Source organism: Alligator sinensis, unplaced genomic scaffold, assembly GCF_000455745.1.
Source record: "Alligator sinensis unplaced genomic scaffold, ASM45574v1 scaffold131_1, whole genome shotgun sequence".
Taxonomy (NCBI): domain Eukaryota; kingdom Metazoa; phylum Chordata; order Crocodylia; family Alligatoridae; genus Alligator; species Alligator sinensis.
In genome coordinates, this window is record NW_005841830.1 from 4264984 (window position 1) to 4282172 (window position 17189).

At 42.3% G+C, this 17189-nt stretch overlaps 1 protein-coding gene across 1 annotated transcript in view; it reads right to left on the minus strand.

Annotated features, from left to right (window-relative positions):
• MSH2 (mutS homolog 2) overlaps positions 1–13901 on the minus strand; it is a gene marked incomplete at its 5' end in the record, with an annotated part of 88971 nt that extends 75070 nt beyond the window's left edge. Inside the window, 6 exons of the mRNA XM_025205972.1 lie at positions 3573–3706; positions 8528–8677; positions 10799–10945; positions 11283–11561; positions 12547–12701; positions 13817–13901. Coding sequence (XP_025061757.1) covers positions 3573–3706; positions 8528–8677; positions 10799–10945; positions 11283–11561; positions 12547–12701; positions 13817–13901 — 950 coding nt within the window. The remainder of the gene's footprint in view (positions 1–3572; positions 3707–8527; positions 8678–10798; positions 10946–11282; positions 11562–12546; positions 12702–13816) is intronic.
• Between the last annotated feature and the right edge of the window lie 3288 nt (positions 13902–17189).

The following is a 17189-nucleotide window of genomic DNA, read 5'->3' on the forward strand; positions in this document are numbered from 1 at the left end:
GCTGTTGTTGCTGTTACAGCTGGAACAAAGGGCAGCAGCTAGTGGTCCAAGTGGACCGTGTTAACCCCTTGCAGGCCACATGCAGCCCATGGGTCACCAGTTGGACAGCCCTGGCTTAAGCTGGTATGTTATCAATAACCACTAAGCTTAGTCAGTAATTAATAAGCTTGCATTTAAGTCATACGGGATAGGAAAGGAAAGTAGAATAAGAATCTGTTTGCCAAGGCCACTAATATTAGGCTAGGCCAAACGCAAATAATTTCCTTTTTTTTCCCCTCCCCCCTGAAAGCACTTTAATAGTCACTAAAAGTAACAACTGATACTTTGCCTGTTGATAACAATTTAATTGTATGCAGTCAGCTAGACTCCTGTTGAAATGAAAAGGTGTCTTTGTTAACTGAATATAGCCCCAAACCATTGCAAAGTATACCATTGCAGATGTCACAACCACCTCAGCCAGCGAAGTAAAAGAAACAGGACATGGCAAGTAGAGAATATTTGTTAAAATAAGCCACATATAAATACTGGATGTAAACAGGCAGGATTTGGGGAAGACCATTGCAAATTCAAAACAGCCTGATGCCAGTCTGCATGCCTCTTCCCTCCTGTATCCCTCTTGTATCTCCCCAGCAGGATACGTGAGAATCTATATTCTGCTTTTCAGAAAGCTGCTATATTCTGTTTTTCAGAGACACCGAAGTGCTCATTCTTGTGCTTTAGGGTATAATCAATAAATGGATTGTTTATCTGACTTGAGTAATAGTAATACCTTACCGGCTAATAGGGAATAGAGGATCATTGGGAAGTACAATTGCATCTTGAGTTGGCGCACAAAAATGGTAATCCTTAAGGGAATTCTAATTTTCCCTTAATTCTGGGTCTAAACTCACAAAAAAGGTCCTCATCATAGACAAACTGTAACCTTGTGTTTCTAAAGACTGAATGGTCCCAGATTTTTGGTAACACAGAACTTGGCACTGCTTTGAAATGACAACAGTAATTCTGCGTATGGCATTCTTCAAGTTAATAATGAGCTAGTGTCTCATCAAGGTGATGAGGAACACACTGTCTTTTTGAACATATCATTTGGAAGAAGTAAAAAGGGCCGCGGTTCCACAGAACCTCAACAAAAAAATCAAAACATTCTCTCCACTAGCGGTCTATCCAAAGTCCACTGCATTAAGATTCAACCTACCCCCTCCCTCAATTCTACTTGTAGTATCAACTGAATGCAACAAGGTGTCATCCCAGAGCTGACTTAACTGTCAGTGAAGAAACTCCTAGCGTTTGAATTCAATTCTTAGGATTCCTGGATAACTTGTGTGTGCAAGTTATCTACTAATAAAATTCTACTCAGCATTTTATTAGTAGATTAACATCTACTAATAAAATTCAATCAACTCTGTTAATTTATACCACGGGTATCAAATTCACCCTGTGTACCAGACTGGATTCGGGTAACAGGAATGTCCAGATCCATGAAGCAAGCAACAGGGCCAGCATTGGTAGGAGCAGTCAGGGACCACAGTCCTTGCATGACCCCTGCTACTAAGGGCCCTGTTCAATGAAGATAAAGGACCCCTTCTGTAGAAGGCCCTGCCACCCCACTAGCTACATACCCAAATTCCCTGGCTCATCAGTAGCCCAACAAGCTGAATGGAACAGCATTGTGAGCCCTACATTCAATATCCCCAATTTATACCAAAAAGCAGTCATGTACATCTTTGGTAGTTTACCAACCCATCTCACATCCTTCAAGAGTCTTGTGTCTTGAAATTATTCTTTGCATCTTAAAAAGCAGTCAAGTATAAAAACAGCCCCAAGACAAGCCAGGTTAAAATGGTATTAAACACTGAAAGAGCATATAATTACACACATTGCAAGGATGATGCTGAATAAACTTTACCTCAAAACAAGACATTAAAATATGAGCAAAACCATCAGAGGTAAGGTAAACGTTTGAGAAATTCAAAAAGTGAAGGTATGGAAATACCTATTTAAGATACCCTGACAACCTCAACTACTCTGTAGCAATGCCATACAATCATGCAAAGTTTATGTTAACGGCAATTTTTTGTTACCAGTCCCAAATTTAATTTAATTTAATTGTAATGTTCTCCCATCCAAAAATGTCATTACAGAATGGAGGTCAACATCAATACCTTCTGTCACACTCCAACTTAATGTAGTTTTTATCTAAGAATTTCCTGATTTTTTTTTAAGTTATAATAATTTTCAAATATGAGTACTACCAGAAACGCACAAAGAATGCTACCAGGAAATTCAGCAAAGCAGGGTTCAGAGACTGAGCTACAAGGACAGGGCAGAGAAGCCTAATCCTAGAGTCCCAAATTGTCTGAGCTTTGAAGGTTTTACTATGCTTTGACTCCGTTCCACCAGTAATGTTGTCTCCCTTTGCCATGGACCATGGTGACGGAGTTATTCATTCAAGTAAGATAAGAGGTAGGTCAAACAAATGCTACCTATCTTACAATGAAGCCACATAAATGAACTGGATATTTACCAACATCTGTAGGCTATGTAAATTGCAGTAACTGGATATACCCATCATTTACAACTTAATTTCTACCTACTTTCTTCAAATGAATTTGAATATTCACCACATTTGAAGGGTCTACATTTACCAGTAAGAGCACGTAGGTAAATTTAAAAAAATTAAACTGAGGATGCATCAACAAGCTCCAATAACAACTTTCATGTATTCAAAGCATTCAGCTACTACAGCAATAGAGAAATACAAAGGATTGCATTTGAGCTGCATAATGAGCCTGTAACTAAGATGATGCTGAGTCCCAGTTGCACAAATCCCTCCAAAATGAATTTTAAAACAGAATGCATTTCTGGAGAGCAGTCTAGATCAGGGGTCATCGGCAACCTTTTGGAGCCACGAGCTAAAATAAGACAGCTCGCTCTGAAGGCAGGCTGCCACTCCCTTCGCCAGCACTGCACTCTAGACCTGGATGCCACTCTCCCTGTTTTGCATGTCAAATGGTAATCCAAGCCATTGGCTGGCAACCCGCAGTCTAGATGAACAAAGTAATCTTGGAGAGAATGGGGAAGAAAAGAGGAGGGCCCAAATTTCTGTATTTGGCACTGGAAGTAGTCAGGACAGACCAGGATGCTAAAAGTACCTCATCTTGCATATTTTAATCTTAGATATGAAGCAAAAAGTGGCTGGTACCTAGAAGAATTAAAATACTAACCCTACTTTTGTGTCCCCCACCCCCTTACCAAGGATTAGAATTGCTAAGGTTTAAAACAACAGCAGCCTACCCGAGTACATTAGTCTATTTACAACTAGTAAATGAATGCAGGAGATAAAAGCTCCTAACTGAAAATACAATATAGGATGAGTTAGATAGTGTTTAAAAAGTTACGCTGCCATCTAGAGAAAACTCCAACCAATCCTTTAAGTACTTCTAACAAAGCACATACACATCACAAAGCTGTTTGTTTCATACAAGCCTTGTTTTGCTAAAACAGAGCAGATTTCTAGCAAGAACAGAGAGACTTGAAGTAAAGTGCTAACAGGGATACCAACAAGTGCTTACCTTTCTTCTATTCTGTTCTTGTCCATAAGTGGCTGCTTGATCCACTGACTGACCAGTCGTTGTCCTTGAGGAGTTCTGCATTTATTTAACAACCCAACCAAAGACTGTGTACTGTTGGCATTTTCAGAGGAACCCTGGAAAGAGAGAGTAATAGCAAGGTGTTGAAAATCCTGTTACGCTGTAAGCAGAGCTGATTCTTGTTATTCTGTTTAGCTCAATTTGACATCAAGCCGGATGAATCAGGATAACATTAAGGCAAGTACACTTCTGATAAGGAAGTCAGGATGGGTCAAGGAGGGCACTAGGTTGATTTCTTCCAGTATTCATTTTCCTGAAGAACTGCCACTGTGCTACAATCAGCTATGAGCATATCTACACAGTAAGCTTACTGTTCCAGGTAGTGGGGCAATATAGCACACAACACTGCTCTAGGGAGGGCTTCTTCAAACTGGATGTAGAGTAACTGCTTCAAGCAGGCTAACTGATGGCTAGAAAATGGTATATAGAGTTTTGTTGTGGGGAATTGGCTTGTAGGTAAATGTATATGTATTAGAACAATGGTTCAGTACAGCAGCAAGGGTTAATTGATTTCTAAAGGCTGGGTTGTCTCTCTCACAGTGTTCACAGCCTTCGAGTCAGACAGGGTGTCTAACCCAGGCAAGCACAAGGCCAACAACAGACACATAGCCTGGGAAACTGTGGGCATGTACCACACTGTTCCATAACATGAGATAAGGCGGCACCAGCTCACAAGGCCCCAGAGCGGGAGGCCTGAGAGTTCCAGTTTTGGGGGAACAGATCAAATTAGGAAAAAGCCAGGAAAGACCAAATTAAGATGTGTGCATGTGATGGGCTTGTGTAACAAAGGAATATGCTGATGGAACAGAACGTGGACAATATGACGACCACAGAAAGACCTATCAGCGATAGCCACAGATGAAGAGTCATCAGGAGAGGAAAAGAATACAAAAGCAAAGACTTTAGAGCAATGAAGTGTCCCTGTCCCCGAAAGGGGAACCTGAGGCACAGGAACAGAGGGCATACCATCAGCCCATCTTATCCACCCCACTGGGGAAGGGGTGGGTCTCGCCATCTGATCTCCAGGCTTTTGACATCTGACATTCAAGAGAGAACCTCGGAGTGAAGCTTGTGCCCTGGCCAGCTGTAACTTGACTCTGATGACAGCCCTAGGATTGGTAGCTATAGAATTGCTTGTATTACTCTTTTCTGCCATCACTGTGTATCAATTTATCAAGTAGACATAGCTTATCTACCTAGTCACCTTGGTAGTCTGTCATTTGTAGGGACATGACACAGAGCAGGCCTGTGAAACTGGCAGCTCACCAGTAGCCCTTAGAGCTCCTGCCAGGCCACCACCCTCCTCATTGCTCCTGCTGTGGTGACAGCTGGGGTCTCCAGGCTCCCCTTTGCTCCTCCGGCACACGCAATACAGGAAGGAGCCAAGCTGCCAGGGCAATGCACCTGGCCGGAAGACAGGTGGTGTTGCATAGGGGAGGGGAGGGGGGGAGGGGGAAGGAGGAGGGGGCCCAGGCCAGGGTGCCCATGGGGTGCAGCTCCAGCCACCAGCCAGAGGTGGAACAGCCCTGACATAGGGGGTCTGCATATAACACAGCAACTTGGTAGAGCATCTGAATGTCCCAAGGCTTACATATTATTTTTCTGCTGAATTTTACAAGCTTATCTTGATGGTACCATAAGTGCTACATGTTCTGCTCTAACTGCAGTATTGATCTAATTGAATGCTGATTCAATTAACCACAGTCATCATGTCACATACACCCAAAAGTTTTATATTTTAGCACATTGTATAAGATTCAGCAAGCAAGAAATGTTAAGACTTAGTTTAAACACAAAAAGGCTTCTACAGCACTGCCCTGATACAGTTTAAAAAGGAAAATGCAGGAAATCAATAATACAAAACCTTTCAGCCAAGAAAATCTACAATTAAGCAGCAGACACCCATTAAAAGATGCAAATTCAATAACAAAAAACATACACCATGGATAAGGAATTATTATACAATAAGGAGAAGTAGAATTCAGGTAGACTGCTGGATTAAATGACTGGAAAATCTTGACAAAACGTACAATATGCAGCATTCAACAGCCCAGTGCTTTGCATGTCTATGAAATACCAGGCTCTGAGAAACCTAAGATGCAATGCTATTTCAGATTAGTCACACCAGCTGCATAAAGCCTTTTGTGTAACAGTTTACCCTTCAAATGTTACAGCAGACACTGGCACTTTGTATACAAAATGTTTACTCTATCATATTTAATTAAAGATCTTAAAAAGTACTTAGTCAACTGACATATGGTTGAAGAGATACCTAGTTTTCATACCTCCTTCCTGTGCAATGTTGATTCTGCCACTTACCAACTGCTCATTCCTGTTTAGTAGCTCAGGCAGCATGTACTAAAACTGGAACCACATCCATCACCTACACCACCCCAGAAACTACCTACTTCACGGAGTGACTGACTCAATTGCAGAGTAAAATAGGCAGGAGGGAAAGGCCTGGGTTGGGCCACACACAAGCAAGAGTATAATTTGCTACCATGTGATAGATCCTTTGTTCCTAGGCTGGCAAGAGCACCAAAGGACAAAGTAGGGAGAGCCTTATGACACCGCTGCAAATGTATGTTATTGCACCAACCAAAAAAAACAGGCTTGGAAAGAGTTATTTCCAGTTCACTTCACCTACTTAACCCAAACCTGGCAACTCCTGTCAATCCTAGCTAAAGTTGCTATATTGCAGCAAGTGTAGCAGTAAATCATGACAAAGATTTGCACAGGGCACAGCTACACATGCATTAACACACTTTTATTAACATGCATTCAATTTGGTACCTCCAATATGAGGTACTAAATAAATGCCCATTAGGCTGCGCTAATGAGCAGTAGTGCAAGCTTTTTAGGTGACAATGGACAGTAGCCTATTCTACTGTGTATTAGCATATTAGCAGGGTTTTTTTATGTGCTGCTTTAATGCGCAGTGCCCACAGAGATCCCAATAGAGGCTCAGAATTCCTCCCTGACATAAGAAAGCTGAGAAAAGCAGAGCTGTCCAGGCCTCCATTCTGCTGTTTTATTGCTTTACCCTTAGCTTCAGGACAAGTGCATCATTTACAAGATTCCAGGTTTGTCAGTTCAAAATATTATTTTAAACATAATTTTTTATGACATTTTTCATATAGAAGAGCCCCAAGTGTCATCTCCCAATGGCTTTTGAATCAAGTCTGTTCTGTTTGCAGGCAAAGAACCAGTTTCTCCGAGTTATCCAAACTCAACGGGGAAACTCAACAAGGTGCATTCCTTCTGGCTCATACAATATTCTAATTGCAATTAGTGTTAACTAAGCTCTGATACTGCAAGCCAACAGAATCCATCTTGCTCTCCAAGAAGTGACTTAGCTCTGAAATGCTAACAAGGTTAAGTAGTAGGACAATCGATATTCTTTCAGCCAAGAATAGGGTGCTGGTTTACTAAGCTACCTTTCAGTATTCAGAACTACATTTGGAATCTTACTCACTTATGTCATACTCACTTCAACTAGAGTGAGGAAGAATCCTCCAGATCATTAGTTCCTAGTTAAAATCTAAATGCTATAAGAGTTTGTAGATCATGTAAATGCTCCCCACTCTGGAATACAGTGGAAGGGAATAGTACAGCAGGTAGCATTTCAGAGAATTCCTGCAAAGCTGGAAGAGTCAAGGCAAGGAGGGTCACCCTCTCATGACACTGGCACAGAACCAGAAGAGGAGAACAGGATAGTCACGTTTTTCTTGGTTGACAAGCCTGGGTACCAAACACAAACTGATTAATCCCTAGAATCTTACATGTACAGGGAGCTATTTGAAGGCTGGAAGGAATGGGTGCTCTATTCACTGGGCTTCTTTCACAGGGCCTGAAACACCTGTGTATAGAATTCCTTATACTGAGCCACCAAACAGGAACCAGTAACAGGAAAATAGAAAGGAAGAAATTAATAAACACTTGGTTTAAACCAATGTACACTTTCCTTTACATACCACTGAATAAACACGGAGGGGCAGGAAAAAGACACAGAGCAAGCTTAAGTGCAGTCTAACACACTTAGCTTTTTAGATATTTATTTAAAAAAAGAAGGCAAACTTGACCACAGTTACTTATATACATTAATCAGTTCTGTAGGAAAAATTTATGAGGAATCTGCAACTTGTCACTGCCTGCTGCGTCAGGCAGTCTATCACTGCCTGGTCACGAAGAGTATCATACTATATTCCTTCCAATACAAGATGGGCTTGGATTTAAGAGGGACCCATATTTAAGACTCACTTTGGGGAGGGGGAAGGGAAGTAGCAGTAGTCAAAAGCCATTTAGAAGGCCAAATCCCCTCTGGTGAATAAAAACTTTTTATTTTTTTAAACCCCTAATATTAAAAATGCAGGCCATTTTTTGCAGAAATACTTTGTTTAAACAAGTTCATCTTATATTCAAAGGAATGAGGTACATCACAAGCATCTTTTTCCTCTGCATACTCACACGTAATATAGGATACCTACCGCAAATAAATGCAGCCACTGCAGCTAGGGACTCCTCTGGTGCTGTCCGTTAAACAGAGTACATATGGGGAGGAGGGAGGGGTAAGATAAAGATTCCTTTTCCACATTGTGCTAGCTTCTGCTACTGGACCCCCCTGGGGTCCTGCATACTGGGGACATCCAAAGAACCCCTGTATCTGTAGCCTTCTTGCTAGACTAATAAACTCCTGAGAGTTACTTTTGAGGGGTTTTTCCCTATTTCATTCCTACAAAAATCACACAGTAAAAATGAAACAGAAGGTACATCACGCACAGGATTTCTGGGATGGGTTTATACGGCCAGGGTGCCTATCCAGTAGCGAGCACATATATGAGAAAAGAACTGGAAGCAAGCAGAGCACATGTTTTTACCTGAAAAAGGTTAAGGGCTCGGACAGCTGCATTATCCAGTATCATATATTGGCTGAGGTCGAAAGTAGTCAGCTCAAATTGTCCAAAGTTGGATTCATCTGACAACAGCTCCAAATACTTGATAACAGCCGACAGGGATGAAATGGCAACCTAAAAAAATTAAAGCAAATTGAAACTGAGGCACTACCTCTTGAGTCAAGCACTGAGCAAAATCATTTGAAAAATTAAAAATACCCAAGATCAGCTTCTAAGAGTTGTGTTGCCTTAAAAAGCCAGTAGCATAAATGAAGAGGAGCAACCAGGGCCACAGCTGTGGATGCTGCAAAAACAGCCACCATCACAGCAGTGGCTGACCCCGACAATCAATGTTGTGCTCAGCAGCCAGTGCTGCCCCATGCATAGCAGCTGTTCTACTACACCACTGTTGGAGTCAGCTTCTTTGTTAAGATTTTATCTTTGCATAGAAATTCAGAATGTCTTAGCAATTGCTTCACGTGATGTACAGCACTGAACCTGTACCAAGGAGCCCTGTTTGGGAAAGTAAAACTTAGGAAAGGAACCAACGTTTTTCTGAAGTACCTGACTTCTTGTTCTACTGTCAAGTACAGTAGATTAAATTGGGATTTTTTGCAGAACTGAAAATCAGCTAATCTAGAGAAGAACAGGCCTTATTTTTATTTTTAAGTCTTAGAGGCTCCTTAAAAAGTTATTTCTGGAAACTTAAGAAGTCACAACATACCAAATATTTAAGCATGGATGGGGCACTTATGTACTAAAACAAAAGGGTGGTTTAATTTCATTTCATTTTTGGAGGGGGGCTTTTTGGTTTGTCTCCAGTTAGAACAAGTTCCAGTTGATCTCCACCTAAACACAAGAAATAAAAGAGTAAAGAAGTTCCCTGACGGACTTCCCTGCACCTGGCTCTTTCTCCCCCTTTCAAGAGCCAGTTCAAGCTTCAGCCATCCTCTAGGCTAGGGACAGGTATTACACAAACTGGTTTAAGTGATCAGAAACTGGTTTAAAACTGTAACAGAACAGACATTCAGCGCACATAAAACAGTTTGAAAATAGCTGAAACGGGTTTGAGATAAACCTGGCTGAATGTAGTATCAGACTTAACTGATTTGGGTCAAACCAATTTATGCAATGTCTGTCCCAAATCCCTTGTTGGTTTAAGATAAACCAGACATCCCCAGCATCCCGGCATGCTCTCTGGGCTGGGTGGGGCTCTCTGCTCCACAGCAGGGCTGACCCCTCCCCTCTGCTCCCTGGCTGTGCTCCAGCACAGACTGCAGGCTGCTGCTCTCCCTCACCACTCCCTGCTAAGCAGGAATTCCCCCCCCTCCTCTACCTTGCTGAGAGGTGACTGTGTATTAGCTAGCAGCCCACATGCTGCCTAGGGTCCCTGCTGAATCAACAGGCAGAATCAACAGGTAATATCCCTCTGTTTTCTCAATGAGGCGATAAACACTGAGTTACAGGATGAAAAACTCTGTTATCATTTCCCTGCTGAGCTAATCAAATCGTCCTGCTGGGGTCTGACCATGCCCCCCCACCAGCTAAGTGCTGTAGAAGGGACAGGAGGGCTGCTCTAGCACCCCCCGCCAGCTTCTAGCCTGAGCCACTGCAGGCATGTGCCTGCATGTCTGGGATGTCTGTGCTGTTACAAACCAGTTCAGCCTAGCCAGGTTAGACTAACCTAGAAAGACTGAATCAATTCAGGCTCAGGCTTCTTGAATGTCTGTCCCTAGCCTTAAAGTTCTTGAATTGCAGGCAGCCCCTTGACCCTTGCTGCCAAGTGGTAAGGGTGACAGGGCTGCCTGCAAGCCTCCAGCAATGGGGGGGGCACAGACTCCTTGTCAGTCCCTGTCAGTCATCCCCTGCTTGTGCAGAGCCTCACTATGACTCCACTGGGCAAAATTTCAACTCTTAATTCGAACTCATATGAAGATTCTAGCTCCTGCAACTAGAAACCTTTCCCTGTAGCCTGCCAGTTTCTTTGAAATGATCAAGGGACAATCTATCAAGGCAGCCAATGCCAACTCCATTGTGGGCTCCAAATGTTATGACAGACTTTCAGCTAGATTTCATGCAACAGGGAATCAGGGCAGGATGCATTAAAGAACTGATCCAAGATCTTTAGTAAAGTTTCAGCCAAAAGCAAACAGTACTACAACTAGTGCCCTGAGCACTGGAAATCTTTTAACACCTGGCATAGTCTGACTTTTAAAACAAGTGTGTATATCAAGAGCTGCAGCTCTTATATCTTACCTGCTTTTCCATCTCTGGCAATGCTGCACTAGTCACCTGTTCTTCCTTCTTTGATTTCAGTAAGCGATTAAGGTCTTGAACAATATCTTTTGTTGTGAATTCAGCCTTTTTTCTATCAGTAATCAGGATTCCTCCTCTCTGAATGATCTGCCATGCATTGAAAAGTTGTAAAGGTTAGTTGCTCCCAATTCTCAGAGGATGAAAGTACATTACTCAATGCACTGTCAAAATCAATTTGAAATGTGCAGCTCAAATTGTTAGCTCATAGGAAAAACAAAAATGCAAAACAAACAGCTCCTTGATTTTATAGTGGCTTTTCTTGATAATGTGACACAACATACACACCAACAAAAAATTCCTCAAGTTACTAATTTTGCACTTGCCTTAGTTATTGATGACATTGAGTTTGTGATGACATTCACAAATCTGACAAAGCTTTTCCTTTTCCCATAAGCCAGGTGGTCCACATATTCACACCACTTACCTGTCGCACTTTTCCCATGTCTCCGACTGTCTCTCCTCCTGGAAACACACATTCCTTGGGACCAATCTGAACTAGCAAAGCTTCCAGGTTTGAGAACTGGTCGTTATCCGGAAACTCGCAGACACCCAGCTTTCTCAGTGTTGTGTCAACATACCCAACTCCAATTATTCTTTGCCCCTCAGCAGCGGACAACTTCACACCCACAACTCCAATGGCAGTTGACATGTCATTATTACCAAACAGAATTTCCTCAAACTGGGCAAGGTTACCCGGGGAGCCCTGTTTGAGAAAGAAAAAACTTAGGAAAGAAAACACAATTTCTTCTGAAGTATTTACAGAACACCTGACTTCTTGTTCTACTTTCAAGTACAGCAGATTAAATTGGGCTCCTTTACAGGACTGAAAAAAACCCATAGATCTAGAGACATCTCAGTCTTAGAGTAAAACAGAAATAAAAGCAAGAAATATGGTTGTGAGTTTGTATCTAATACTGTGCATGTCCACTCAGTTGGTTTCCCAAGCTACAAACTAACATACCACTTAAGATGCATAAACTTGCTTGCCCCCCGTTTCTCTCACAGGAGCATTAGCACTTATATATGATGTCTAGTCTTCAGGGTCAGCATTAACTCTTTTATTGAACATTGTAGCTGAGGTAGCGTGGCGATTTATTAGCATGAACATATGTCCTGTTTTAGCTGGGACAGTCCCAGATTTCAGACGCTGGTCGCAGCTGTCTGTTGAGAATTGTAATAGGTGTCCTGGAATGCAGGGGTGCGGGGCATAGTCTGACTAGGAGTTGAAGTGATGTAGAGCACCTTGCAGGCATGCAGCCCCACCCCTGTCAACTTGTGAGTGTGTTGTGGGGAGATGGGTCCTGGATTTTCCGTATGGTCAGCCTACAATTTATGCTATGCAAAGTAAAGAATGTAAGTGTGCATGGACAAACTTGCTAAATATTCAACAAATAAGTAGATTATATACTGCCTGTACATAAACTGGACAGCAGTTTTACTTTTCAAGCCATTTGCACTTGTGGAAATCTATTACTATTTCTAAAGTCAGTTGCCATAGAGCTGCCCCACAGCATGCTATAACAAAGCAAGAGGTGCTGGAACGTAAGTCAAGATACATACCACCCACATTAATGCTACCAATTTAAGGCCTGAAAGACTGTAAAAAAGTCTGAAACAGTGAACAGAAATATAGCAAATACCCTTATTTTCCCTACTTTGTGTTTATAAATGGAGATAGAAAAGCATACCTTGTATGCCAAATACCAGTCATTCTCTTTGGTAGATTTGCTGCCAGCCCTATTCTTATAAACTTCAACTCTGTAGTGACAAACCAAAAGAAGATCTCTGACAAACGATTCAAAGTTCATTTTACTAAGTACAACACTCTCAAGTTTCTGATTCCCTACAAAAGAAAGAGAAAGAACAAGGAAAAATTTGTAAGCTAAACCATAATTAATATTTTTAACTACATTCTAAATGAATGCACTAAAAAAGAAATTTAACATACACTAAAGGTCATTATTTTGGTAAGCAGTGAAGTAAGCATATAAAATCCCAGAAAGCAAAAACCAAAACAAAACAAAACACCCACAGAACTCCATTGGTAAGCATTAAAAACAGTAAACACTAAACAAAACACAAGAACTTACCCAGATAAAAATAAAGTTAATTTTAAAAGTCTCACTAAAAGTGAAGACAAGCAACAAACGCTACAAAGTAATTTACTGCTGATCTTACGCCAGGAGGACACATGTTCAGCCCTCCCAAGCCAAGTTCCTGAAGCAGGTACAGGCAACCCGCAATTAGCGCTCAATTGGTTCCTGAAAAACCAAGCGTTAAGTGAAATGAGCGTTAAGCAAAACCGAAAGTATTTGACAACCCAAGATGGCGACTGCAATCGTTTTGAATGACCCAAGATGGCAACCACAAGCGTTATACCGAAACTTGCTGAGCACTAAGTGAAATCAGGTATCAATTTCAAATAAGTGTTATAGCATAATAGCGCTAAGCAAAACACCGTGAAGCGGGGGTTGCCTGTACAATTATAGCATGAAAGCTGGCCTGTACAGAGCAGTTACCCTACAATGAATTTCATTTGGGAAGCAAAGCAATATAATTCACTTTTTGAGTAAATTTACCCCACAGTGGACTGACTTAAGGCTATGCACCCTGCACCCATTCCACTTCCTCAGAAGAATCAGTTACTTTGTAGTAAACATACTATGCATCTATATCCTCACTATAAGCAAGATCAATCTACTTTCCCCCCTGACCCTTGACATAGACTTGATCCTCCAATTTTCTAGTTTGTTTTTTCAAACTCCGCAATAGATTTTCTGAAGAATAATGGAAAAAACCCACAGTCTCTCTCTCTGGGCAGGCTTACCAAGGAGAATCCATCTTAATCTGTGAATTTTTATTTAAAAAAAAAAAAAGGTTGCCCTTTTCATTCAAGACATGGTTGCAATTGTGACTTGTATTCAGTTATAAAAAGGAAGAGTTGTAGGGCACACTAACTTGAGAAAAACCTGTGTAACACCACAAAAGCCTGTTCACCGAAGGAAGTAATGCCATTCCCTTTGCATGATGAGACATTTCCCCATCATCTACAAGGACACACACAGTCATAATCTAAAAGAAGTTTATATTAAAACCAATTTTCATGTACAGCTGAAAACATTCCTAATGTTGCCTCTATACAGTTAAGGAATTGAGGCTTGCCCCCTCCATTTTATTTAATAAAGATGTTAAAACAGCAAGTCTGGTCTTTTTAAAATTACCCTACAAATCTCTCACACAAATTGTAGTCTGATCTGGATTGCTGTTTACTTATTTTCTTCACTCAAAATGCTACCAGTAGAAATACAAGTGAGTTACATGACAGGCAAAGTAGTAGATGAATGCCACACCAGCAATTTCTTCCTCTGCCAATGCAGAATTACCTGATGCAGCACAAGTACTAGTAATTCACTGCCTGAAATATGAGATCAGGAGGACATGCTACCTGGGATACATGATGAATACATAGTTTGTTCTTTATGTTGTTCTTTTTTGTTTATTTTGGGCTTATGTTTTTATACCTGACCTCCTTTTAAATGTTCCAAATAGCATATTTTATGGCAGACAGCGCACTCATGTATATAGTACACATCTTGATTTTGAAGGGAAGGGGAGTCTGAAGGAAAAAAAAATCTTCGTTCAGGGTAACTGAGTGGCTGCAGCAACTAGGGACCCAAGCCTGCTGCCAGCCCTGCACACCAATTGGGCTCACGGACCCATCCAGCATGCCAGGTCCAGGGCTGCATACCGAATCTGACCCCATATGCTGGCCTCAGAGCTATGTGCTGGGGCAGACCGAGCGCACCAAGTCTGGGACTGCACACTGGGTCTGGAGCTGTGCAATCACTCTGAAGCCAAGTGCTGGATCTGAACCCGTGCACTGCTGCCAGGGGCCGTGGGCCAAGCCTAAAACCAGGAGCAGAGTATGGGTCAGGCCCAGCATAGGGCTCTAGAGCCAGCTGGTCCCCTGACTCAGCATAGGCAGGCAGCAGTGCATGGAGTAAGACCTGGTGCATGGCTCCAGAGCCAGCACGCAGTCCCAGGATCACCACAGTCCCAGGCTTGGCATGTAGCCCCAGAAGCAGCATACAGGGTCAGACCCAGCACACAGCTCTGGAGCCAGACCACATAGCTCCAGATGTGGCATGTGGTCCTAGACTTTGTGTATTGGGACCAACCCAGCAAAGGGCTCCAGAGCCAGCACGTGGACCCAGACTTAGTAAACCAGGTCCAGGACCATGTGCCAGGTTGAACCCTTCACGCCAAGTATGGCCACATACCAACCCTGCTCACCAACCCAATCCAGTGTACATTAGGGGAGGGAAACTCCCCCCAGGCCTGGAAATTTCAGGGAAGGGGGAGGGAGCAGTGGCAGCATTAACTGCCACAGCTCCCAGAGCACCTGTGGAGATCCCCTTTCCTCACATGTAATAAGTACCCCCAATTTTCCCCAGCTGGTTACAGGGCGAGAGGAAGAAGATGTGGGTTATATGCGAGAGAATAAGTTTAAAAAAATTATTTTATTATTATTATCTTAAAACTAAAACTGGTAACTAGTGACTCAAACCTCAGGCGTCGTCATTAAAATCCAGGTATCAGGAAGAATATAAATGCACATGTTTATGCTTTGTAAAAGTCTTCATCCTTCAAGAGAAAACTTGATGAAAGTAAACATGAAAAGAAAACCCACCATTTAGCCATGTACAATCATGCAAAGTTTTCCTCTTGATATAAATGCATAGAAAAATATTCATTGCAATGAAGGATCACTGAGATTAACTTCAGGGAACATAATCTCTCTCTCTATTTCAGGCAAAACTTAATAGGTTTGCCTCTCACAATGAAGTTTTCTTATTATGCTTCTTGGCTCTGAAGTCTAAAATCATTTCCCTCCCACGCAGAGAAATAAACAGGGAGATTCCCTGTTTGGAAAAAAAAATCCTTTATGCAATATATAACTCATATATCCTGCAGCAGTACATACCATTGCTGTGGCAGACAGCCTAATAAGATTTACAAACAGGAATTTACAGTTAGAGATGCTAAACAGCTACCTGGAATTACACAAAACATAGGAATGGGAGCACCCTGTAAGTCCAGTGGTCTGTTATCACAGGCAACCACATCACATAATAATTTTCATAAACTGATGAAAATTCATCTTTGCTCCAAAGCATGTTGCTTAATTATTCTCAGAAGTATTGTCAGAAGTACACTAACAGTATAGTTTTGCAGTGTAAAACTGTCTGGCTGCACAATAAATTAATACCAAGGGCTGAATTGCTCTTCAGATGATGTGACTAGGTTAGACAGGGGCTTGGTTCCAAATTCTAGTTTGGGTACCTAAATTTATACTCCTCAATTATCGAATGTGATCTCTCAGCCTGGATGCCAAGCTGCCGAGAGGGAAACAGAGCTACAACCAGTTATGTAAAACTCTATAGCTGAGCAGTTCTCAATCTTTTTACATTTGAGGCACCCCTCAAAAGACTGGGAAAATGCCAGCTATTAGTGTTCACTTGGTTTCCAAGTGCAGAACACTAACAGAGTAGCTCTTGTATTGCCAAGAGCTCAAGAAGACCACGACAGGCCAGAATGCATTTGACACTATGGATTCCTATTTCAAATCTCCAAGATTATCTTGGGACTCAGATTCACAATGCAATGGTAACACGGCATGGCACCCCACTGCACCACGCTTGAGAGAGTCTCAAGACAACCCATGGTGTCAGGACACCCTGGCTGAGAAACACTGTTGCAGCTGAAGAACAGCTTTGGCCTCAGCTCCAGAACCGCTAGGCCTGGCTTCAGATGAAGTAAACTTAAGAGGTCACAAAGACTTGTTTTCCTTCTCTGTGTGTAGGGGTGTGCACATGTGGTGTGTGCATAGGGGTGTTCACATGCGGGTGTAGTTCACAAAAACTTTAGTGGGGGGGGAGTGTAGTTCAGGAAAGTGTGCACGCGTGTGTGTGCGTGTGCGCGCTTCATAAAAGCTCACTTTCTTTTTGGGTGTGTATGTGGGGGGAATGCGCAGTTCACTAAAGACTGCTTTCTTTCTGTGCAGGTGTGGGAAGCACAGCTCACAAAAACTTGTTTTTTGTGGTTGGGTGGGTGCAGTTCACAAAAGCTTGCTTTTTTTTCCTATGGGCAAGGGGGGTGTAGCTCTGTGTGGGTGTGTGGGGGAGGTGTCTCTGTCTGTGTATGTATGTATATGTATGCGCGCGCACACAGTGGGATGCAGCCAGTGCACACAGATGCTTTCAGGCCGCGGCGCCTCCCGCCCTCCCCCGGCCCCACCATCACCCCCGAATCCAGCAGAGTGCCGCCTTTC